Consider the following 25027-nt stretch of genomic DNA (forward strand, 5'->3'; position numbering starts at 1 on the left):
GCCCATATGTAATAGGTACTTTTAGTTAATGTGGTATCACAATGGACTGAATAGTCTAAGTGTTTACTGCAATTTGCCCATAAACTTATCCTCATTACAATTTTGTTTATATTACTATAAATAATAATGAATTGTGAATTATGAATTATATTAATCAATTTAAATGTAGCGTATAACCTTTATTCTGTGAATGTATACTTTGCTGAATTGATCACCTAATGTTAAGCTAACATATACCTTTGAATTACAACCGGTTTCTATATGTTTTAATACGTGGCAGCACTAATCCTGTTTTTATCCGAGCATTTTTGAGTACAGAAACCGAGGTTGCCTGCATTGTTCGCCAGACTTCCTCTTTCTTCTCACAAACAGCAGTTCAACGATACACACACCTTTGTTCTCATTATTCTATATTTCCCAATAAAATAATGTAAGTGAAATGAAATCCCAACGTGTTTCTAATTCTTGGTTGTGCTGAAGCTGGTTAGAATTTTATTCAGAATTCTTTCTTCTAATATTGCTTTATTCATCGAGCCTAAGCTCACATGTGTTGGATGAGGATTTGTTTCTGTCATCCAAATCCATTCACACGGGACCTTAGTTCCAAACATTTAAATCTCACAGAGAACCTTAGTTCTACTTAATAAATCCGTGAAAATAAAAGCTATAAATCTAAACATGGTCCTTCGAAATTTATCAATATCAGTTCTATTTCAAAATATAGTCCTCGGATTAATGTCCAGAAATTGCATTGCACGAAAGTGTTAAATCCCATATTTTCTACCCAAATATTACCGTATGCTGGGTAAATATGTTTATAAATATACACCAACCATTATAATAGACATATTTGGATTTCATACCTTCTGTTCACATTGAACCAAATATGTTCAATTACATTTATAAAAAGAAAAACTCCAAATTAATTGCAAACATCTAAAAATAATATCTTTAGAGCGGCTTGGCAACCTTGATGAAAGTATAAGTGAATTTGGCACCATTTTTTCTCAACAAGGCGTCGGTCGAAGGAAAGAAATTCGTCAAATAAACTTAAATCTTCAAATTTTATGGTTTGATGCATGTGATCAAATTGAGATTGCGATAACACGTAACAGTTACAAGAGTAACATAATAAAAAGAACGAAGTTCGAGGTAAGAAGCCAATTTATGCCTAGATTTTCTGATATCCACATCAGTCGAGAAGATTACGCAACAAAGCTCCACGAGGGAGCCCCAACAATAATTTACATAACAAGGCGGCAGTAATTTAACTACTCTCGTGCTTCTTAAATTTCATAATCAAGTATCCAGAACCACTAACTGAAGCGTAAGGTTATAAATATAGCCGGGAAATTCGCTGGATAAGGTAAAGTTACTCGGCACAACGGTCATATAATCAATTATCAGAATTACCTACGAAAAGCGTAGAGTACGGAAAAAAAAAGGCTTTCCAAAACTCAAAGTTGCTTCCAACATTGAATAAAGTGCTCCCTTAAGAGGTAAAGAAGACATTTCCCCACAGGAAGCTGCCTTAGTGAGGCCTAAAAAGAAATCATAAAAGCTACGCGCTCAAGAAATTTGGTACGTTCGTTGTCATCACAAGAATTCTTCACAGGTTTTGTTTAATCTTACTCAATACAAACAATGTGTTCCTTCATTTGAACCTTTACTCATACATTTTCGTTGTACAAATTAGGCTGTTCAACATTGATACGGATGAATCGCGGTGGGCAACATTGAATTCAGTGACGGTGAAATTTTATATTACCAGTGGCTTTCCAACAAACTTTAGCCCTAATTAAGGTACACCGGTGACAACAATAATAGAAAATTCACATACACGCATTGGAAAGGTGTTGGATCTGTATAAAGTGCCAGCATCAGTTCTTGGGTAAAAGTACATTCCAGTGATCATTTCAATTCGTGTCATCTCTATCATCAACTACGATACTGCATGGCCAAAAAGCTCCCATCATCAGAATCATCCCTTATATGAAACACCGTACATATTTCACATATCAAAACAAACGCTGGCAACATTTATTCTCTGCAACATTTCCCAATCAGTCAGTATCACCACACAACACAGCTGGAACATTTTTAGTCATCCATAGCAACATTTCGCAATAACTACAAGCTCATCAGACATCAAACACAACACATCAACGTCATTGGACTCTTTTTTGTCATCTATAATCGCAACATCAGCAAATAGAATCACAACATTTATCATCAACCCAACATCTTTATGCAACTGGGACATTCTCCAGCAACACTGCAACTCAACACACAACAATACACCTACAGAAATTTTAATCTACTCAGATCTACAATGACACTCGGTAACATTTGCTTGGAGTCGCTGTAAGTCAGAAAATTTTATTTTATATATTTTCATAGTATGGTCATGGTTTCCTTACAAAAGTGAAATTTATTGACGTCTTTACTATAATTATGGGCAGCCTGAAAGTAGGCACCGACTTTTCCTATTAAGTATTTTTACACAATAGAGTAACGAAACCACGGCCATTAGCAACATTTTGCAAAGTGAAGGGTTTGAATATATAAAAGTGGAAAGTAAATCTAGATGTGAATTGCTTATCGCCATAATACACAAGAAACCAAATCATATCGTACAATCCCTTACAACCCTTGGCGTATTACTATATATATTATATATAAATGTCAATGCATTAAGGAAGTATCCACCATATAATTTCACATAATTGCCTCATACAAATTACAAGTTGTCAGTCACCTGCACCTATTTCTATATAAATAAATACTTTTCTACAAATTTTATAAATACATATTGCCTTTGAATTTCCATCCCTGGGAAACGAAATATATATTATTTGCTCAATGACCGAGACAAATATATTGGAAATCGTCGTAAGGATTTTAAGGAGCAATGCTATTTACATGATCATACCGCAATTTGATATTTGTTTAATGCATAGCCACGTCGATAATGCTATGATTGAAAGTCGTAAGATTTTCGAAATTTGTTGAAAGTTTTATATGATTTGTTGCACAATGAATCTTCTGGCTCGTTATTTGCTGAGGATAAATGTTGTTGTTGTTTACAAATTGTTGGTCTGGAATGAGTGATTTATTTTGGCTTTACGAAAAACTGATTTAATGGTTGTGACTCTATCTCTATGTGAATGTGTGTTAATGAGAAGGGTTGATGAAATGAAATTTTGTTTGCTGAATTAGTTGTTTGTCAAGTCACCAAAGAATTTCAGGAGTCTAACCCGATTTAGGTATCCTGTTATCAAGTTCGGAGATAGGGAGACATTTCATTCCCGAGAATAGAGAAATTGGTCGAGTATTTTGCGGACACTACGACATTCCTCCAATTTTTTAAACGGTAATTTTTAAGGAATCTCATGAGACCTTTAGCGAAACATTTCGTGAATTGTTAGAATTATTAATTTTAGCATTCTTTCGGAATAATTTTTCCGGATAACGATCGAAGATTTTTGTTTGTGAATTCAACCATTAAATATTGTTTAGTGTTCGATTTTGAGTTTACGATAAATCCATTTTTTTGGTCGTGTTTGCATCGTTTTGTGCTGGGCCTACTGTTTTTGGAACTACTCTGTTGAGTGTTCGATATCGACACCCATTAGTAGGAGATTTGATTTAGGACAGACTGACCCCTCATTCAAATTCCTGCCTTTTGTTTATTTATACCTTCAAGAGCGTAGCGTGTTGACATGGCTGAGACGCAAGACGATTTCATATTCTATTCAGACGATTTGATGATGTTTTGTTCTCGACATAGTGAGATTGCACCGGCTGATCAAACGGACTCCGTTTTAGAAGTCATATTACAGGATTTAAAGGAAAGGTGGATGAATGTCCAAAAATCCTATAAGCTCGTGTTCGCCAATAGGATTGATGATGTGGATAAGGAATTTAAAAAGGCGGCGCAGGAGAAATATGCGACTTGTACTAAGACTTTTCATAGATGCAAGGCAAGGATTCTAGATTATCAGAAAACTCTGATCTCACCATCTGATCCGTCGAGAACGTCATTTAATTTGCAAGATACTGACACGGATTTCAGTTGCATTAAAGTCCCTCCCTGCGACACAGAAAATTTCCAAGGCGGATATGAGGAATGGCCCTCATTCCGAGATATGTTCACAGCAGTGTACATTAATCATCCAAAGCTTACGCCAGTTCAGAAACTATATCATCTCCGCTTGAAAGTGAAGGGGCAAGCCGCGGGTATAGTGAGGAAGTATAATCTATGCGGTGATAACTTTTTTTTGGCGTGGGAAGCACTTCGCGCCCGATATGAGAATAAAAGAATATTAGTCGATAATCAGCTAAGAATACTTTTCAATTTGAAGAGCATCTCTTCAGAAAGTAGCGAATCGTTGCAGAAGATCCAATCAACTATTAATGATTGTCTGGCTGCTCTCAAGGCCCAAGAGATATCCACTGGAGACTGGGATCCAATTTTGGTATTTTTGTGTTCGACAAAACTACCACACGAAACCTTATCGCTTTGGGAACAGTCATTGAAATCTCATAAGGAGCTACCAAAATGGTCCGAAATGGATCAGTTTTTATCTGATAGATATGAAATAGTAGAAAGACTTGATACTATTCACGGCACAAAAGCAGTTTCTAGGAAGTCACCTGAGATAAACTCGTTCAACACAGAAAGAGTATCACATGTTACATGCAAGCTATGCAATAAATCTCACGCTCTAAGGAATTGTCAGCAGTTCAGAAAGCTCTCGCCAGCTGACCGCTCTCAATTTGTTTCGCGGAATGGAATGTGCCTCAATTGTCTATCCGATAAACACTCAAGGAAGGATTGTAAAAGTAAACACATGTGTATAGTTTGCAAACGGAATCACAACACTCTTTTACATTTCCCTAACACCAGGACACAGGGTGACCAAGCCGCCAATTTTCAAACAATTTCTAGCCCGCAGAATAGTCTAACTACTCACGAAGACTTCGAAGAGGACTCTTCTACTTTTGAACAAGCAACGGCGTCCGAGGTTTGTCAAACATCTTCTCACTTTTCTTCCCAAGATAACGAGGAGAGCGTTGAGAACACACTTCTACCCACAGCAATGGTGACAATCAAGCATAGGGGAGACTGTTTTACCGCAAGAGCTTTCCTTGATCAAGGATCAGAGAAGACTTTTATTTCAAGCGGATTGCAACAGAGATTGATGCTCCCCACTGAGGCGAAGCGTTTTGAAATTAGAGGATTGGGTGGTCAGGTTGTAGCTAATTCTAAATCGATGTGCTCATTTTCTCTTTTCTCCAGTTCTCACGGTAAAATTGTTAATGCTAAGGCTATAGTTGTTCCCAGGATAACGCGATTACTTCCGAATTTTTTTGTTAAAAGGCCTGACATTTCTTTTGATGACTTGGATGAGTTGGAATTAGCAGATCCCTACTTCCATTCTCCTGGGCATGTAGATTTATTACTTGGTAGCAATGTAATTCCTCATTTGTTATTGGAAGGAGTGAAGAATGTATGTGGTTCGTTGATAGCGCAGGCTACGATATTTGGATGGATAATCAGTGGTCCGATATCAATTCGAACAACTTCCTCTTTTTCCTTGCATGCGACAGAGGTGTCGAACGACGGTTGAATTCCTATTCAACCGTCGAACGGAACGGACGTGTTTTTTTCAATAGCGGATAAACTCATAGTAATAGGTACCTACTACGAATTTCAAGTGTGGTGGGATATTAAGCCACCATGCAGCGAAATTCCAAGTCATCCACTGGGTTGCTAACTTCAGGGCCCAGTGGACGGGTATCGACTGGAGTTATAAATCTGGGCAATGACCAAGAGTTAGGCCCAATTAGTCGACCTGTAGACGGGTCGACAGGTGGCGACACACTGACAAGTCGAACTTTTTCTAAGGTAACGACATCAAAAGGAGGTAATCCCTCACGAAAGAGATTCAAGGAACGCAGAAATGCTTTGTTTATCCTAAAGAAGTTAGGATCAGTCGACCCAAGCACGTTGTCGGCTAAACAAAGCGATTCCTTAAAATGGGCTCAAGGAATTCTTGAGACTGGAAAAAGGGAACGATCGCCGGATGAGCTGCCATCCTCCAAAAGGGATCAAAGATCGTTTGCCTCAGTTGCTAAAGATAGCCTTGTGATGGCTATCATTAATAAAGGAGCATTGGACGGTATGGTTCCAAAGCAAAAATGGGGGGAAATTGAGAATGCTCTATCTGTCGTCTACTCACAGGTACTGGAAAAGTTTCCCGGCCCAGATCCTCGACACCAAGAGGCTGGTTGGTATCAAGGACGATTTAAGCTAGTCGCATTTGAGGACCAGAGGTCTATAGAATGTTTTAAAGCTGCTCTGATACTAATTGGTGAAGTTTGGGAAGGAGCTGCTCTAGAGTTAGTCGAGAAGAAAGACATACCGGCTAGACCTAGAGCACATGCCTGGATACCTGCAAACCCTTCTGACCCTGAATCTATTTTAAATAGACTGAAACGATGCAATCCAGATCTTCCAACAGCTGATTGGAAGGTTGGCCGTTTGGATGAAGTGGATGGACCAAGACGGCATGCAGTGTTTATATTGAACACTCAGTCTTTGCCACATCTGGCAAAGTCCCAGGGCCGTGTATGTTATGGCTTTCATTATATCCAAATGAAGGTGTATAAAAACGATCAGCTAAAGGATTCAGAAATGGACAAGCCTCTGTCTGAATCAGAAGTAAGCGGATCCTCTTGCGAAGTCGAGGGAGATACCAAAGTTGAAGACATGGATAGATACCGTATGCGTGAGGAGGCTTCTATTGCCTCAGAACTCACCAAAGTCGAACCTATGGTTATTGCGAGAGTCACCGATATCTCTGAAGAGGACATTCTTGATGACTCGATCGAAGCGGCTGATGTGACGGTTGTTGAAAATCTCGATGGTCCTACGGATCCTCCAGATAAATCTTCATCATTGTAAGGCTGCATGTGCTGCCTTAAAAGTTCTCCTGATGAAAGGGGACATAGATATAGTTCTTATTCAAGAACCATATGTTTACAAAAACAAAATATGTGAATTAAGTACTCCGGGGTTCAAACTATTGCAGTATACTGGTAATGAAGTAAATCGAGCCTGTATAATTGCTAAAAACGAGCTCAATTTGTTTCTGCTTCCCTCAATGTGCAATACAGACACTGTCGTTGCAAGTTTAGAAATAGCCAAATGCAAATATTGGGTATCTTCGGTCTACATGGGACATGACAGGGAGATGCCTCCATATGCCGTTAAGACCTTAGTGGAGGAGTCACTGAAAACAAAGGCGAAACTCATTATGGGATGCGATGCGAATGCACATCATAGTATATGGGGAAGTAGTGATACTAATGCAAGGGGAGAGTCGCTAATAGAGTTTATTTTGCGTACTAATCTGGTAGTTTGCAACAAGGGAGATGTCCCAACCTTTGTCACTAAAAACAGGCAAGAGGTTTTGGACATCACCTTGGCCTCGCAAGAACTAAATGAAATGATATCTGAGTGGCAGGTTTTAAGTGAACACAGCTTCTCAGATCATCGCTACATCAGTTTCAAATTTGATGTTCATATCACCAAGATCATATTTCCGCCAAATGTTAGGAAAGCTGACTGGAATAGGTATAGGGAATCGTTCAATATGATGATACCGGAAATAACAGAGACAAATATGAGAAATGTGCAAGATATCGAACACGCAGTGGAGCGGATTACTAAGGCCTTCAACATCTCACTGAAAGCTGCATGCCCTAGAGGAAAGCCAAGGGGGAAACATCGACCACCATGGTGGTCTACGGAATTAAGTAATATGAGGAACTCCTGCAGGAAGCTCTTTAACAAGGCAAAGTCCACCAGAGCCCCTGAGGACTGGGACGCTTACAAGAAGAATCTGAGAGGATACAAGCGAGAACTGAGAAAGGCTCAGCATAACTCTTGGAATGCTTACTGCAGCAGTATTGAGAATACGTCCGAGGCTTCCAGACTACGGAAGGTTCTAGCATCCACCAACTCCGCTCCAGGTTTCATTAAAACATCGGAGGGCAATTGGACAACGTCCAGTAAGGAGACGCTGGAGGTACTATTGGACACACATTTTCCTGGAAATCAGACGGTTGAACCATGTACTGGCGGTGCCACAGTTGCTCAGCGGTCGTTTCCTGTCGAGGAAATTGTATCGGAAACTAGAATAAGATGGGCGCTAAATAGCTTTGGACCATTCAAATCCCCTGGACCTGATGGAATTACTCCGGCGGAGTTACAAGCTGTAACTGACAAAATTATCCCCTGGTTGTCGGTGATATATAAAGGATGTATCAACTTATCATATATCCCAGGAAAGTGGAGGGAAACAAAAGTCGTTTTCATACCTAAAGCGGGAAAAGCCTCTCACTCGAGGGCGAAGGATTTCCGACCAATCAGCTTATCCTCATTCCTACTTAAGACTCTGGAGAGGATGATAGATATTTATCTTAGAACTAGCATCGATTCAAGTTTGTTCTCGAAACGACAGCATGCATACTCGAAGGGCAGGTCTACTGAGACCGCACTACATGAACTAGTCAGCTTTATTGAAAGCTCACTATCTGTCAAAGAATACACAATCGTGGCGTTTCTAGACATCGAAGGGGCGTTCAATAATGTCCATCCGAGCTCGATATTAAATGGACTGATAACTCTGAATGTTGATCCATGTATACTCAGGCTGTTAGACGAACTGCTAATGAAGAGACGTATTTCAGCCACACTAGGACAAGCAAACATACAAAGGTATGTGAACAGAGGCACTCCCCAAGGAGGAGTCCTATCACCTCTTCTTTGGAATGTTGCTATAAATAGCCTTCTGGTTACTCTAGAAAAAGAAAGGATAAAAGTGGTGGCATACGCAGATGATGTGGCTCTGGCAGTCAGGGGAAAATTCCCATCCACAATCAGAGATATTATTCAGAGGGCCCTCCGGATGACTGAGAAATGGGCGAAAGACAATGGTCTTGGGGTAAATCCTGCAAAGACAGAATTAGTCATGTACTGCAACGATCGCAAAACTCCCACGGTTAGGCCTATTTCCTTAGGGGGTATTGAAATTCCCTTTGGTGAATGTGCAAAATACCTTGGCGTTATTTTGGACAGGAAGCTGAACTTTAAGCTTAATATTGAAGAAAGGGCGAGAAAGGCAACTGTAGCTTTGTACTCGTGCAAAAAGGCAATAGGAAAAAAGTGGGGACTGAAACCAAAAATTGTGCATTGGCTATACACGGCAGTGGTTAGACCTATAATGCTATATGGTGTTGTAGTCTGGTGGCCGGCACTTCAGAAACCGACTTGTTTAGATAAAGTTCAGCGTATGGCGTGTTTGTGTATTTCAGGCGCATTCAGCAAGACAGGAACAAATTCCCTTAATGTCGTGCTGCATCTATTGCCTTTAGACATTTTGGCCAAACAGTCAGCTGCAACAACGGCTGTGCGGTTGCGCGAACTATCGCTGTGGTCGGAAAAAGGTTACGGTCACAGTTCTGTCCTCAAAACAATGCCAGATGTGCCTAACGTAGTGGATTACACTTTGGCGAGTCCACTTTTCGACAAAAAGTTTGAGACTCTAATCCCCAACAGTGAGGCGTGGTGCACACAGACCCCGGGGAATAAAGAATATATAGATTTCTACACTGATGGCTCCAAATTGGATGGACAAGTGGGGTTCGGAGTATATTCTAATGATCTGGAACTTCGAATAGCGAAAAGATTACCTAATCACTGTAGTGTTTTTCAGGCTGAAATATTAGCAATAAGAGAGGTGGCGAATTGGCTGAGAAGTAATGTTCCAAAAAATGTGGGCATTAATATATACTCAGACAGTCAACCTGCAATAAAATCCTTGGACTCTGTGTTCCTCAACTCGAAAACGGCCATCGACTGCCGCAAATCTCTCAATGAGATGGCTGAGCAGTACAATATTCACCTAATATGGGTGCCTGGCCATAGGAACATACCGGGGAACTGCGAAGCGGATGAGTTGGCAAGGCTAGGGACTACCTTACATATTCCAGGGGAACTAGAATTTGTTGGTATGCCCCTAGCTACCTGCAAGCTCATGCTGCGTGAGAAGGCTGTTATGATGGCAAATGTTCGATGGGAGAATTGCAAGGGTTGTAACGACACCAAGCAAATATGGCCCCATTTCAACTTAAACCGCACACTAGATATGCTAATGTTCTCGAGACGTCAGATATCACTCCTGATATCTGCTATAACGGGTCGCTGCCTGATAGGCGATTTTGCAAAAACTATTGGCGCGAAGTATAATGACTATTGTATGAGCTGTCATGATGCGGAGGAAAAAGAATCAATTAAACACCTCTTGTGTGAGTGTCCTGCATTTTGTGTAAAGCGCAAGCAACTTTTAGGAGCATATAGCTTCAGATTACTGGCGGATCTGGAAAACGTTAACTTAAGCAGTCTGCTACTGTTTTTGGAACAATCTGGTTGGTTCAACAAAGAAAAATAATCAAGAAGGTTCAGCGGTTAAAACTAGAAGTGCCCATATGTAATAGGTACTTTTAGTTAATGTGGTATCACAATGGACTGAATAGTCTAAGTGAGCCTGAATCTTAATCGGGCTGCCACTTTAACCTAACCTAACCTAGTAACCAACTTAGAGTATTTTGGGAACAAGAAGAAGTTCCTACAGAATTTTGCTCTTCAGCGGATGATGAATATTGCGAAAATCTTTTTAAGAGGACTACGTTTCGGAACCAAGATGGTCGGTACGTGGTTAGACTTCCATTCAAACAGGATTATATGTCCCAGTCACCTTTAGGTCCATCCAGATCTCATGCTCTCGGTCAATATATTAGGATGGAAAAAACAGCTTTCAGAGATCCCCAAATAGCAACGGCATATAACGATGTGCTACACGAATATCTAACTTTAAATCATATGACAATTACAAGTTCTCAAGAATCATCATCTAATGCATCAGTTTGTTCGTTCTATTTACCCCATCACGCCATCGTTAAACCCGAGCGTCGTAGCACGAAGGTGAGAGTTGTGTTCAATGCGTCGAAAAGAACAAGCTCAGGAGTATCTCTTAATGATGTGCTTCATATTGGTCCCACTCTCCAACTGGACTTGACAACAATAATTCTTAGATGGAGGTTATATAAGTATGTTTACTGCGGTGACATTGAAAAAATGTACCGCCAAATTATAGTCCACGATGACGATATTCAGTTTCAGAGAATATTATTCAGACCTTCCCCACTAGGTCCTATAAACGATTATGCCCTAACCAGAGTAACTTTTGGTGTTAATTGTGCTCCTTATTTAGCGATAAGGACACTAATTCAACTCGCCCGAGATTCACAGAATGAATATCCAAGGGCATCTAAGGTGATTCTTAAGGAAACCTCTGTTGACGATATTTTATCGGGTGCTCACGACATAGACACAGCGGTCGACACTTTATCCCAATTAATTGATATGTTAAACTCTGCCGGATTCCCATTGAAGAAAATTACTTCGAATTGTTCTGATATTCTATCTTCTGTTCCCCAACAAAACGTGTTAGATTCTGAATTTCTTAGGTTTTATGAGACAAGCGGTACAAAAACACTTGGCATTCAATGGAATGCCTTGTGTGATATATTTACATATGACCTCGAACTGTCTCCAACTTCAAAACCTACAACAAAACGACAAATTCTTTCCACCGTCTCAAAATTATTTGACCCCGTCGGATGGGTCTCGCCGATCATAATACAAGCAAAAATACTTCTTCAGCAATTGTGGATTGAAGGAACTCAATGGGATGAGGTCGTAAGACCTTCCACTTTGAGCAAATGGATCACATTTTTGGAAAACATGAGACATATTTCCCAAATAAAAATCCCGAGATGGGTGAACTTTATCCCTTTTCATACCTCTCAACTACACGGATTTTGCGATGCATCAGAAAAGGCATATTGTGCATCCATATATCTTAGGACTGACAATGGAACTTCAATCTCTTCTCATCTCTTAATTTCTAAAACTAAGGTGGCCCCTATAGAACCTGTGAGTCTTCCACGTCTTGAGCTTTGTGGAGCGGTATTGTTGTCCAAGTTAGCTAAACATTTACTTTCTAATTTGTCTCTTGAACACACGGAACTTTTTCTTTGGAGTGATTCCTCTATCACCCTTGGTTGGTTGGGAAAGCCCCCAATTACATGGAAAACGTATGTTGCAAATCGAGTAGCGAAAGTTATCCGAAATGTGGGAAATTGCCAATGGAGGCATGTTCGTTCTACGGAAAATCCGGCAGATCTTGGTTCACGCGGATGTAGTCCTCAAGAATTGGCTAATAATGACCTTTGGTGGCATGGACCCTCATGGCTTCAAAGACCCCCGGAGGAATGGCCAAAGCCCACAGTAACATATGGAGATTTACCGGAAATTAGAAGAGTTGAAAATTTTTATACTTGTGAAGTCGAAGACGAGATTATTAAACGGTTCTCCAGGTGGGATAGAGCTATTAGAGTACTCGCGTATGTTTTCCGCTTCTGTAAGGTAACTCGTAAAATAGAGAATTTTAGTTCAGTTGTGATCTCACACGAAGAATTCAGAAGCACAAAAAATAGACTCATTGCATTAACTCAACGGTCATATTTCTCCCGAGAATACACGTTACTTGAAAGCTTTAAACCTGTTCATAAGAAGAGTTCTCTCTTTTCCCTCAATCCATTCGTTGATGATAATGGAATTATAAGGGTTGGCGGACGGATAGCCAACGGAGATCTTAATTACCACGAAAGACATCCGATTATAATACCGGTCCAATCATGTTATGCGCAATTGTTAATACAGTTTACACATACTTTGTTATTACATGCTGAAAATAATTTATTGATGCGGAGTATACGGGAAGAATATTATATATCTCGACTACGATCGGCGATCAAGAAATGCATTCGTATGTGCAGAATATGTACTATACACAAACGTAAGATACAGTCCCAACTAATGGCAGCCCTTCCTTCAGAACGAAGTAGTTTCTCTCTACCCTTCACATTTACTGGATTGGATTTCGCAGGTCCGTTCGCAGTAAAAGCTTCAAGTCTAAGAAATGCAGTTTACCAAAAAAGTTATGTATGTGTTTTCGTGTGTTTCTGCACCAAAGCCAACCACTTGGAACTTTGTTCAGATCTCTCCTCGAATTCATTTATGGCAGCATTTACAAGATTTGTGAGCCGAAGAGGCCTTCCAAATAAAATAATGTCCGACAACGGAACAAACTTTATTGGAGCAGAGCGAAAACTTCGATACGATTTTCATCAATTTATAAATAATGTTTCGGAAGATATATCGAAAAAGTATTCTATACAAGGTCTCCATTGGGAGTTCATTCCTCCAAACGCCCCACACATGGGTGGTTTGTGGGAAGCAGGTGTCAAATCCTTTAAATCTCATTTTAAGAAGATCGCTCAAAACTCTAAGTACACATTCGAAGAGTTCTCAACTTTATTAGCTAGAATCGAAGCAGTCCTAAACTCTCGTCCTTTATCACCAATGACAGATGACCCATTGGAATTGAATGCATTAACACCTGGACATTTTCTACGAGGTGCCCCATTGATAGCTCAACCTGAGTACGTGTCAGACACTATATCACTTACTGACAGATGGGAAAAACTTAAATCTTTGCAACATCACTTTGCTCGGCGTTGGAAAGATGAATATCTGAAAGAGCTGCAACGGCGATACAAGTGGCAAAGGCCAAAAGAAAATCTCGAAGTCAATCAGTTAGTTATTATAAGAGATGATCAACTTCCACCCTGTGAATGGAAACTTGGGCGGATAACGAAGACATTTCCTGGACGTGATGGATTCGTTCGAGTAGCGGAATTAAACACAGCAAATGGCGTTACAACAAGAGACATCACAAGATTGTGTCCTTTACATCTGGAATCCAAGGATTTATCACTTAAAACTAAATAAACCGAAGTCTCTTCTTTATGATAAATTTGCAAAAAAAAAAAAAAAAAAAAAAAAAAAAAAAAAAAAAAAAAAAAAACACACACAAACACAAACAAATCCAAAATACTCCATTTAAGCTTTTTTCTTTATTTATTTAAAATAGGGCACCAAGAAATCCAAACATCCACCAGTGTCTCCTTTGCAGCCGATACCACTCATTACGTTTTTGCCGAAAATTTCTAGGAATGGACATTGGCGCTAGACGAAGAGAAGTTCGACGACTTGGATATTGCATGAACTGCCTGGCTCGGTCCCACAAGTCATACGACTGCATTTCGGAAGTAGCGTGCAAGGAATGTGGAGGTGAACATCACACCTTACTTCACCTTCATCCCGTGCCCCGGCTTACAGAAGAACAAATGAGAGGTAGACGAGTACCATCCGATATGCGGCATTTGTTAACCAGGATAAATAGGGAAAGAAGTCCCGCAAATCACCAGAAATCTGTTCATAGACAAAGTCGCCATCAACACTCCTTGAATCAAAGAAATATTCGTGAAGGCAAAACCATCAGCCATACTAGATCAACGTCCGACCATCGCAAAAACCCCATCAACCGTGAACCAAGTCAAACGCCATATCGCGTTACACGAACAGAAGACAGAAGTTCAGCTATCCACAGTCGAGTGCTTGAGCAAATCCACATGGTTCAAATAGCTATCAGGGCGCTACACAGACTTAACGATGCTCTTACTGATTGAACATTTGCCCTTTTCGGTCAAGGTGGGGGAGGATGTTTACTGCAATTTGCCCATAAACTTATCCTCATTACAATTTTGTTTATATTACTATAAATAATAATGAATTGTGAATTATGAATTATATTAATCAATTTAAATGTAGCGTATAACCTTTATTCTGTGAATGTATACTTTGCTGAATTGATCACCTAATGTTAAGCTAACATATACCTTTGAATTACAACCGGTTTCTATATGTTTTAATACGTGGCAGCACTAATCCTGTTTTTATCCGAGCATTTTTGAGTACAGAAACCGAGGTTGCCTGCATTGTTCGCCAGACTTCCTCTTTCTTCTCACAAACAGCAGTTCAACGATACACACACCTTTGTTCTCATTATTCTATATTTCCCAATAAAATAATGTAAGTGAAATGAAATCCCAACGTGTTTCTAATTCTTGGTTGTGCTGAAGCTGGTTAGAATTTTATTCAGAATTCTTTCTTCTAATATTGCTTTATTCATCGAGCCTAAGCTCACATGTGTTGGATGAGGATTTGTTTCTGTCATCCAAATCCATTCACACGGGACCTTAGTTCCAAACATTTAAATCTCACAGAGAACCTTAGTTCTACTTAATAAATCCGTGAAAATAAAAGCTATAAATCTAAACACTAAGTGAGCCTGAATCTTAATCGGGCTGCCACTTTAACCTAACCTTAACCTAACCTAGTATATGGTCTCTAACAACTATGCAAAAACTGGTCCATACCCCAAAAATAATCTACCAAAATTTTATTTATATAAAAAATTTTGTCAAAATTTTATAACTATACAAAATTTTCTCAAGATTTTATTTCTATAGAAAATGTTGTCAACATTTTATTTCTATAGGAAATTTTGTCAAAATTTTATTACTACACAAAATTTTCTAAAGATTTCATTTGTATAGAAAAGTTTGCCAAAACTTTATTGGTATAGAAAATGTTGTCAAAATTTTATTTCTATAGAATATTTTGCCAAAATTATATTATTATAGAAAATTTTGTCAAAACATCCTTTCTATAGAAAATTTGTCAACATTTTATTTCTGTAGAAAATTTTGTCAAAATTTTGTTTCTGTAGAAAATTTTATCAAAATCTTATTTTTATGGAAAATTTTGTCAACATTTTATTTCTATAGAAAATTTTGTCAATCTGATTCATATACGTATTTAATCGGCCTTTTTTTGTTTAACATATACCCCGTATGGACTAACTTACAATTTAGAAGACGCTGTCAAGATGTTTTAAGATACCTTGCCATCGGCAAGTATTACCGCGACCCAAGTAATTCAATTGTGGATGAAGGTCTTTAGTAGAAATTTCAACGCAATCTATGGTGGAGGGTACATAAGATTCGGCCTGGCCGAACTTACGGCCGTATATACTTGTTTTGTTTAATATATAACCCGTATGGACTAAATTTCAATTGAGAAGACGGTGTAAAGAAGTTTTAAGATACCTTGCCATCGGCAATCGTTACCGCAACCCATTTAATTCGATTGTGGATGACAGTCTTTAGCACAAGTTTCTATGCAATCCATGGTGGAGGGTACATAAGATTCGGCCTGGCCGAACTTACGGCCGTATATACTTGTTCTCCCTCTTTCTCTCCCTCTGTTTATATTTATCGTACAAATTTGTACTTTGAAAATCTATGTGACACCAGGAGGAATCGAACTAAGACCTGCTGTTTTGTAATCCAACACACTATACCCTACTCCACGGCATGGATTTATTCAATGTTCTAATTTTGCAATATACATGATGTATTATACAACTTGGGAGCCACCGTGGTGCATGACCGCCTTGCATACACAAAGTCGTGAGTTCGATTCCTGCTACGACGAACACCAAAAAGTTTTTCAGCGGTGGATTATCCCACCTCAGTAATGCTGGTGATATTTCTTCTCTAAGCTTCTCTAAGTGGTTTCACTGCAATGTGGAACGCCGTTCGGACTCGGCTATAAAAAAGAAGGTCCCTTGTCATTGAGCTTAACATGGAATCGGGCAGCACTCAGTGATAAGAGAGAAGTTCACCACTGTGGTATCACAATGGACTAAATAGTCTAAGTGAGCGGGCTGCCACATAACTTAACCTAACCTATTATACAACTTAAGAAAACAAGGGTATATTTTATTGGCATTCTTAATTTTTAAAGAAAACAAAATATTTAAAAACATGATTCCTAAAGTATTCCAAAATATTTAATAAGAATAAAAAAAAAATAATTTTAAAAATGGATGGTCTCAGCAGGATTCGAACCCGGACTTCAAGATATGATTTCAATTACCGGTATTAATAAAATGAATCACTTTTGGTCTACACAGGTAACACAAGTTATTATTTTTAAATGCCAGGTAATACTGCAAGTAGTAAGTTATTGATTACCGATATTACTGGAAGAATCACTGGTGCTTACCCAGGTTTTGCTAGGATGGAGTTGGGAATGTCATTTGTGAGTCAGAAACCTAATCGAAATTGAGCAATGAATTTCGATTAAGTTTTGAAGACTCTTTCTGAACCTTGAAAGTTGTTGTGACATATTTATGAACCATTTTTTTTTTTGCTTGAATACAATTTCGTATATTTATCAAATATTTGTCAAGGCAAAAAAAGCTTCAAAAGCGATAGCTATCGAAATACCAGATATAACAGCTCTTATTCGAAAACCATTTATGTTTGCAGCGAGCTAGACTTGTATTCATCTACTAAAATCTTGTCTGTAGATTACAGGCTGTAATTATCCATCGTTAACATACACTTACACAATTTTGCCTCACACTCATACTTGAATGGTTTGGGTGGGTGTAAGGATATTAACAAGGATATCCGCATATTGCACGGGAAATGGAAAATTGAATCTTTGGCCATATTTGTTTACACAAACAGTTAAACAATGCCACAATGAGTGGAGAAGATATTTATGTCTGTATGTGTATGTCGAGTGTGTTTTTGCATTTGTACTATACACATACACAGACTATCCACATACATACATACATGGATATGCAAATGAAAATGTATCTTTCTAATTGTTCTCCATGGACAAATGTTCATGAGATGATTTGTGTTTAATTAATTTCATTGCAAATTATCCATGCTAACAACACGACAACAATGACATGCAAAGCAACAAGCATTATTATCCGAATTTTTATTGAGAATTATGCTAATTTAAGCTATTTATGCAAGTACATGCTCTATGGCATATTCTAAATAAAAACAGAGAAATTTTAGTTTTAGTGCAAATGAATTTAATGCATATCTTTGAAATGTATCATGATATTTTAATCTAATAATAAGGTCTTTTCTAGCGCACAAAAAATATATAATCAAATTATAATGGGAGATTTCTAATTTATTGATAACCAATAAATAATTTATTTTAAATTTTCTGGTCAGATTCGTGTGGATGTAAATGAGGTTTTCATTTGGGTATGACATCAACGCTTATTGTGTGTATTAATTTCGAATTTAGCCGCTAAAAAACTATCTCATGCTTGAATAATTATTTTCTATTGAAAAAATCAAAATTTCTAAAATAAAAAAGTATAAAAGCAGAAGAAAAATAATAATTTTTTTTTGACAAATTTTATTACAAATTTTATTATTAAAACAGTGTATTTTCTTTAAAATGAATTATTTACCTGAAAAATGGCTATGTTGGCATGATAATGCGAACTCAATACAGGCCTCTGATTACAAAAATAGCAGTCCATCGTTAAATTAAAAATTCTAAACTAAATTTTTAGTATTACAAAAACATATTTATTTTTAGTTGAATTTGAAATTTGCACAGTAGTATGTCTCAAAAATATGGTATAAAAATAAATAAACAAATCGCATTTTTATATCTGTATTATGCTGCCAAACTTATGCTCTTTAATACTTCATTTTGCTCATCTCTACTTTCGATCATTGTTCACTCATTTACAGATAAAAGCCACAAATTTCTCAACCGGAAAGCTAAAGGAAGGGATGAGTTGTCATATGAGTTTCCGTTATTACATCCTAACGGAAGTTCAAAAGGAAAGGAAATGCATATGATGTTGATGATTGTGTTGTAAGTGGTTCGGCTTTACTTAGAATGATTTGAAATCCATGTCTCACTTATCCATCACAAACACATCAAATATTCAAAATTATTGAACATATACGTCTGCAATGTGATTTTTATATAATAAAAATAAGCATTGCAAAATTTATTTGATTCCTGGAAAACCATTAATATTGTCTACACACAAAAGTGTTTATGTGGATCAAAAGATTTTAACCTTCACTAAAGATTTTTCTTTTGATACAAAAAATATTATTTTTGTTGCAATTTTCATACGAGCACATGGGATTCGAATTCGATTTAGTTATGTTAGCCAGGTTATCATAACGATACTGATCTCGTTTATCGAATTTTCATTCATTTTTTTTTTAAATATATAACCAAAGTTATTCAAGCCAATTAAATGCCAGTTTAAAAATCCACATTATAAAAACAAGTATATACGGCCGTAAGTTCAGCCAGGCCGAAGCTAATGTACCATCCACCATGGATTGTGTAGAAACTTCTTCTAAACACCGCCATCCACAATCGAATTACATGGGTTGCGGTAACGCCTGCCGATGGCAAGGTATCTTAAAACCTCCTAACGCCGTCTTCTAAATTGTAAGTAAGTCCATACGTGGTATATATTATATTAAAACAAGTAAATAAAGTAGAAAGTCGGGCGGGACCGACTATATCATACCCTAAACCACCATTACAGAATTAGTAATCATAAGCATTTGTGGGGTAACATATAGGTCTGGGAGATAAACCGCAGTTGCATATTTAAGAAAATTAAGGGGTACATGTCCATGGGTGCTTTGTGTCAATCTGACTAAAGCTCATAGTCAATGTTGTCAGGGAAAATGTTCGGTTTACCCCACAAGGACAAAAAAAGTTCCCTACTATCCCATACATTCCCAAACAATTTTCCCTACTATATTTTTCGTTAAATTTAAAAATTTTACAAAACAAAAATGCTTCTAAGTACTTTATTACCTTAAAACATGAATATGCAACTTATATAACTTAGAATATAAATTTGTATTACCACCACGGTTGCCACAGTTGGTAGAATTCTACCCAAATTAGTAATCTTTTTTGTTAAATCTCTATAAAAATAAAATTTTGGAAAAAGTTTCTATAAACAAATTTTTGTGAGAAATTTTTCTATAGAAATAAAATTTTGACAATAAATTCTATAGATATAGATAAATTCCGCAGAAATAAAATTTTGAGAAAATTTTTTATAGAAATAATGTTCTGAAAAAAAATTCTATAGAAATACAATTTTGACAAAATGTTCTATAGAAATAAAATGTTGACAAAATTTTCTACAGGATTAAAGTTTACCACACATTGTTAAAGATCAAGCCTTGTCGGCTTCTAATTTCCTCGTCCCTACAAGACGCTAAATATTAGAAAAACCCTACATATAGGGAATTTCCCCTACCTCTAGCAACACTGGCTGTGTTGATATTGCACCTACGGAGTTAGTATGTCACTAATATTGAGCCCATTATTAAAAAAGTGAAAATCATTAAATTAGTGTGGGTAATAAATACAAATTTGTAAAAATCGAGCAATATTCTTATGTAAGAGCTACAAGTACGTATAAGTACGATCGGCTAGTACATCAAAATTTGAAATTTAAGTAACATTGGTTAATAAATAAGAGTACTATGGCCAAATTTTGGAAAATCGAGCGATGCATATATGGAAGCTATATCTAAATCTGAACCAATTTGCATAATATTTTGCGGGTTTGATTAATACCACGAAAGGTTACCTTTTGCAAGATTTGAGTATGATCAGTTAAGAAATGAGGCCTGTATGGTCAAACATAAGGTTATTAGGGGCGAATTTTTCACAATCGGGTGATACATATATGGGAGCCATATCTACATCTGAACCGATTTCGATGAAATTTTGCACATATAGTTAGTACTATAGAGGACTGGATCTATCCAACTTTTAGTAAGATCGGTTAATAAATAAGGGTTCTATGGCCAAATTTGGGAAAATCGGGCTATACATATATATGGGAGCTATAGCTAAATCTGAACCGATTTCGATGAAATTTTGCAGACTTGAAGGGCGATGGAAAAGATTACCTTTTGCCAAATTTGGTGACGATCCGTTTAAAAAAACGTGCAACGTGACCCCATTTGTCGAAATCGGGCGATACATATATATGGGAGCTATATCTAAATTTGATCCAAATTCAATAGCGTTCGTCCTTGTGCCCAAAAAACTCCCTGTACCAAATTTCATCAAAATCGGTTAATAATTGCGACCTGTGAACAACAAATACATGGACAGACGGACGGACGGACGGACGGACAACAAGCGCTAGATCGACTCAGGAGGTGATTCTGAGTCGATCGGTATATATTTTATGGGGTCTAAAATCAATATTTCTGGTAGGCACATTTTTTGGCCGATCAAACTTATTATACCCTGACCACTATGTGGTTTAGGGTATAAAAAGTATATACTCGTATTGAATTTGTATTATACATATAAATTAAAATAAATTTCCTTTTTAGACTAGTCGTGATAGATTATAGTTTTAAGCTGTCATAACTTTAAGTAGCAACTCTGTTTTCTACTTGCTTTCCGGCCTCTTTCTTCATTCAGCTTACGGTGGTAAAGGATTTCTACGTCCCAATAAATATTGTCATCTCATATAAAACACATTTATCTCATTACGAAACGTTGATTCCCATGTAAGTATTCGTTGTAGTGAACCATTAATCCAGGAGCCTATGTTCCATCATCAATTGAATAATCCCGTGAAACCCTAGATCACCATTTTCCCTCTTGTTATCTTATTTGAAAACCTTAGTTTTCATATTGAGCTTTAGCTCTAAGTTTGTAGACCGTACTACAATATTCACGTGCTTTAACCCATCGCGTGCACCAAAATTTTTTTTGCATGTGAACTTCACATTAATACCAGAAATCAATTCACACTTGTGGATGCAATCATTCCATTTGCTTTGGTTGCCTCATGGCTGAAATTCAAGGTAAAGGTGGAATTTTAATTTCAACTCTCTAAGCTATTGTAACTCACACTCATTAGGAAATCCTAATTTCCATAAGAGCTCTTGGTAGAAGTGCAAAGGCTAAACAATGCAGCTCATTCATTTTCCCAGGAGGTAAAATCCTTATTACATATCACACCTTTCTCCCTCTCTCTCATTCTTTCTCTGTGTATACTGAAAGAGAAGGATTGTCGTTTACAAAACTCTATTTTCGGCTAACACGCCATAGAAAGTAACTAATTATAGAATGACTCTAATGTCAACGGTATGATGAATTTTGAATGTTAAACACGACCATACTTACACAGAAACGTGAGCGTCCTCTTGTCAGAGATGGTTCGAATGACAATTTTGGATTTCCAACAGTTAAATGTAGACAATGTATTAAACGAAATAAATGTCATAAAATTTTATAAGAGATTCTTGACGGCATAAGAAAATAAGCCAAACCCCAATGAAACAGGGCTGCTAACGTGGGGCGAAGTTTCATAATGAATATGAGCCCCATGAAAATTAACCTCACAAAATGTAACTTAAGCATGAAAATCGAACCCAAAATAAAATTAGGGCTCATTTTCACTTTTGATTTCTAAGACCGCGTTAATCTACTTTGACTCTGTCCATAGGAGAAAGTCTTAAACACCGGCCGAAGGCCTCCACTCAAAACCTTTGTTGCAATACAATGCTAAAAAATGTGGATAATTGCCATTCTTGTCAAATTTCCCAAAAAAGAAATTGGAGTTTATTTACATTTGAAATATTAGGGTTTATTTTCATAATGCGAACGGGCCCCAAAAAATAAAATGAAGTTACACCACAAAAAAAAACATAAAAATATGGTGTTGTTGTTTTCCATGTAATTTTTTGGGGTCCTACTTCATTTAGGTTTTGGGGCTAATTTTCATGGGTCCCATATTCATAGCGTCGATTTTGACCTTCTCTTAAGGATTTTGGTATTGATTCCGAGCCAAAGATGCGGCTTCTTTAAAACAAAGACTTTTTAGCAACCTATCTAGCTTTGAATATAGGGTGAATAAACTTCCAATTAGGATACAGATCTCATTTATCAAATTTTCTTTCTCTTTTCACGGTATATTAATAAAGCTATTCACATACAAATGCCAGTTTAAAAATCCAAATTATAACGGAAATTCAAAGATAAAAATGTTTTCTTAATTCAAAGTACGTCATAGCATATATTTCAGTTAATTTAAGTACGATTTCTTTACATCCAAAATAGGTTTCTTTATTTGGTTCGAAGACATACGGCCTTGACGAAAGGACGCAAATTACCAAAATTTGTGTCCTAGATTTAATAAAAAAGTTTTTTTGAAGCAAAAATTATTAACTTTACTTTAATTAAAATTTTATTTTTTTTAAAGAAATTGGTCCTTAATAATTTCTAAATTGCGCATCCTATAATTTAGGTTGGTACCAAATAAATTATTTTTCAGTGTAATTATTTTTGATTTCACATCATTTTCAAAGTATCCGCAGCAGCTTTCATAGATATTTTGAAATTTTGAATATGTTTAATATTAAATTTGTTAAATTATTGTATTCGAAAGTAATTTTGCAAATTTAAACTTATCCAATGGAAACAGTTGCTTGAAAAACATTCAAAGCCAAATGGTTTTTAAATGTTATTAACATGATTATATGTAGTATGCTCATTTACGTAGAAATATTTAATCTTCCTAATCATGTACTATTTGAAGATGAAAGTCGTTAAACTCAGAATTGCTAATTTGATGATTAAAGCAAGAGCTTAGACCTGCCTGAAAAATTCTTATAAAGGGCGATCTTTGAGAGCTATATGAAAATTGCTAAAAATACATACACCGCAAAAAATATTGAACTAATATGAAATGTAATGCAATGTTAGGATCCGCAATATAAACAATATTAACCCTTACTGCACACTGTATATTTTAAGACACAACCAGAAAAAAAATTCTTACGTTTTAAATTTTAGACCGCATTCTACTAAACTAAATTTATTGCATTTAAACCATCATAACGCAGCTTCAAAAACTATTCCTCTTCCCCGAAAATCTATAGTACTTCTGTATAATCTAAAACCAAAAATGAAAGTCAAGTTTTGTCCTACAAATTGGAGAATAAATAATATCTACCAGAGTTAAATAAATCTGTCTGAGAACCGAGTTACTTTGAAGAGCACTATTATTTAGCACCTGAAGCAGAAGTTATATTATTTTTGGCATCTGTTTGTACGTGACTAGCTTATTAATATATCGCACATAGAGAATGATATTTCAATAAATTAGAGCGGTATCCTACACTCAAAAACAAGTTTACTTGGATCCAACGATTTTGACCTTCCTTTAAGGATTGATTCCGAGCGACCTAAATCTAGGATCTATAAAATTAAAATTAGGATAGAGATCTCATTTATTGAATTTTCATTCTATTTTTCCGGTATACTAATAGAGCTATTCACGTACAAACAAATGCCAGTTTAAAAATCCAAATTATGACGGAAACTTCGAAGTAAAAATGATTTTCTTAATTCCAAAAAAAACTTTAAAATTTTATTGTTTTAAAGAAGTTTGTCCTTAATGGTGTGTAAATTGCGCATCCTAAAATTGAGGCTGCGCAATCTTTAATATCACGTAATTTTTTTTTTTCGTGTAATGTTAATTTTATTGATCCTAGATTTAAAGCTACACGAAAAAAACAGTGAACCCACAAGGAAGAAAAATTTTGGTTAATTTTAGAAAATTGAGATTATTTTTAGAAAATTTCATATAAACAGTATTACAAACGCTGACATCACGCAAATGTCACAAAACAAAAGTAAATATTTTTCGACAATTTCAAGAAAATTTATTAGACATAATTAATTTTTTCACTTGTTAAAGAAAATTTTGTTGTTTGAAGGAAAAAATTGCAAGAATGTCTTTAGTACCACACAAAGTTCAAGATGAGCGCAATTGTAGTAAAATTTACAAATTTAAGGAAATAATGCACTATTTTGTATGAAGTACGAATTTAGACAACCTAGACATTGAATAAAAAACCACAGTATAGTGCAGGGTATAAATATTAAAGGTTTCAGTGGGCGGATCGAAAAATTTCTATGAGCTCTTCTGACGTCATGCACAACATGTGTTCCAAATTTTAAACCAATAAGTGCATTTTTGTAGTTTTTGCTTCACAATCCGGTCGT

At 36.7% G+C, this 25027-nt stretch overlaps 1 protein-coding gene across 1 annotated transcript; it reads left to right on the forward strand.

The window, feature by feature from the left end:
- The first annotated feature begins 1992 nt into the window (after positions 1–1992).
- On the forward strand, positions 1993–15145 carry LOC142224001 (uncharacterized). Its single transcript, XM_075293809.1, has 2 exons — positions 1993–2364; positions 14130–15145. The coding sequence occupies exons 1-2, from the start codon at positions 2249–2251 to the stop codon at positions 14725–14727; spliced, it is 714 nt and encodes a 237-aa protein (XP_075149924.1). The 5' UTR covers positions 1993–2248; the 3' UTR covers positions 14728–15145.
- Positions 15146–25027: the final 9882 nt, after the last annotated feature.

This window comes from Haematobia irritans, chromosome 2, assembly GCF_050003625.1.
Source record: "Haematobia irritans isolate KBUSLIRL chromosome 2, ASM5000362v1, whole genome shotgun sequence".
Classification (NCBI taxonomy): Eukaryota; Metazoa; Arthropoda; class Insecta; order Diptera; family Muscidae; genus Haematobia; species Haematobia irritans.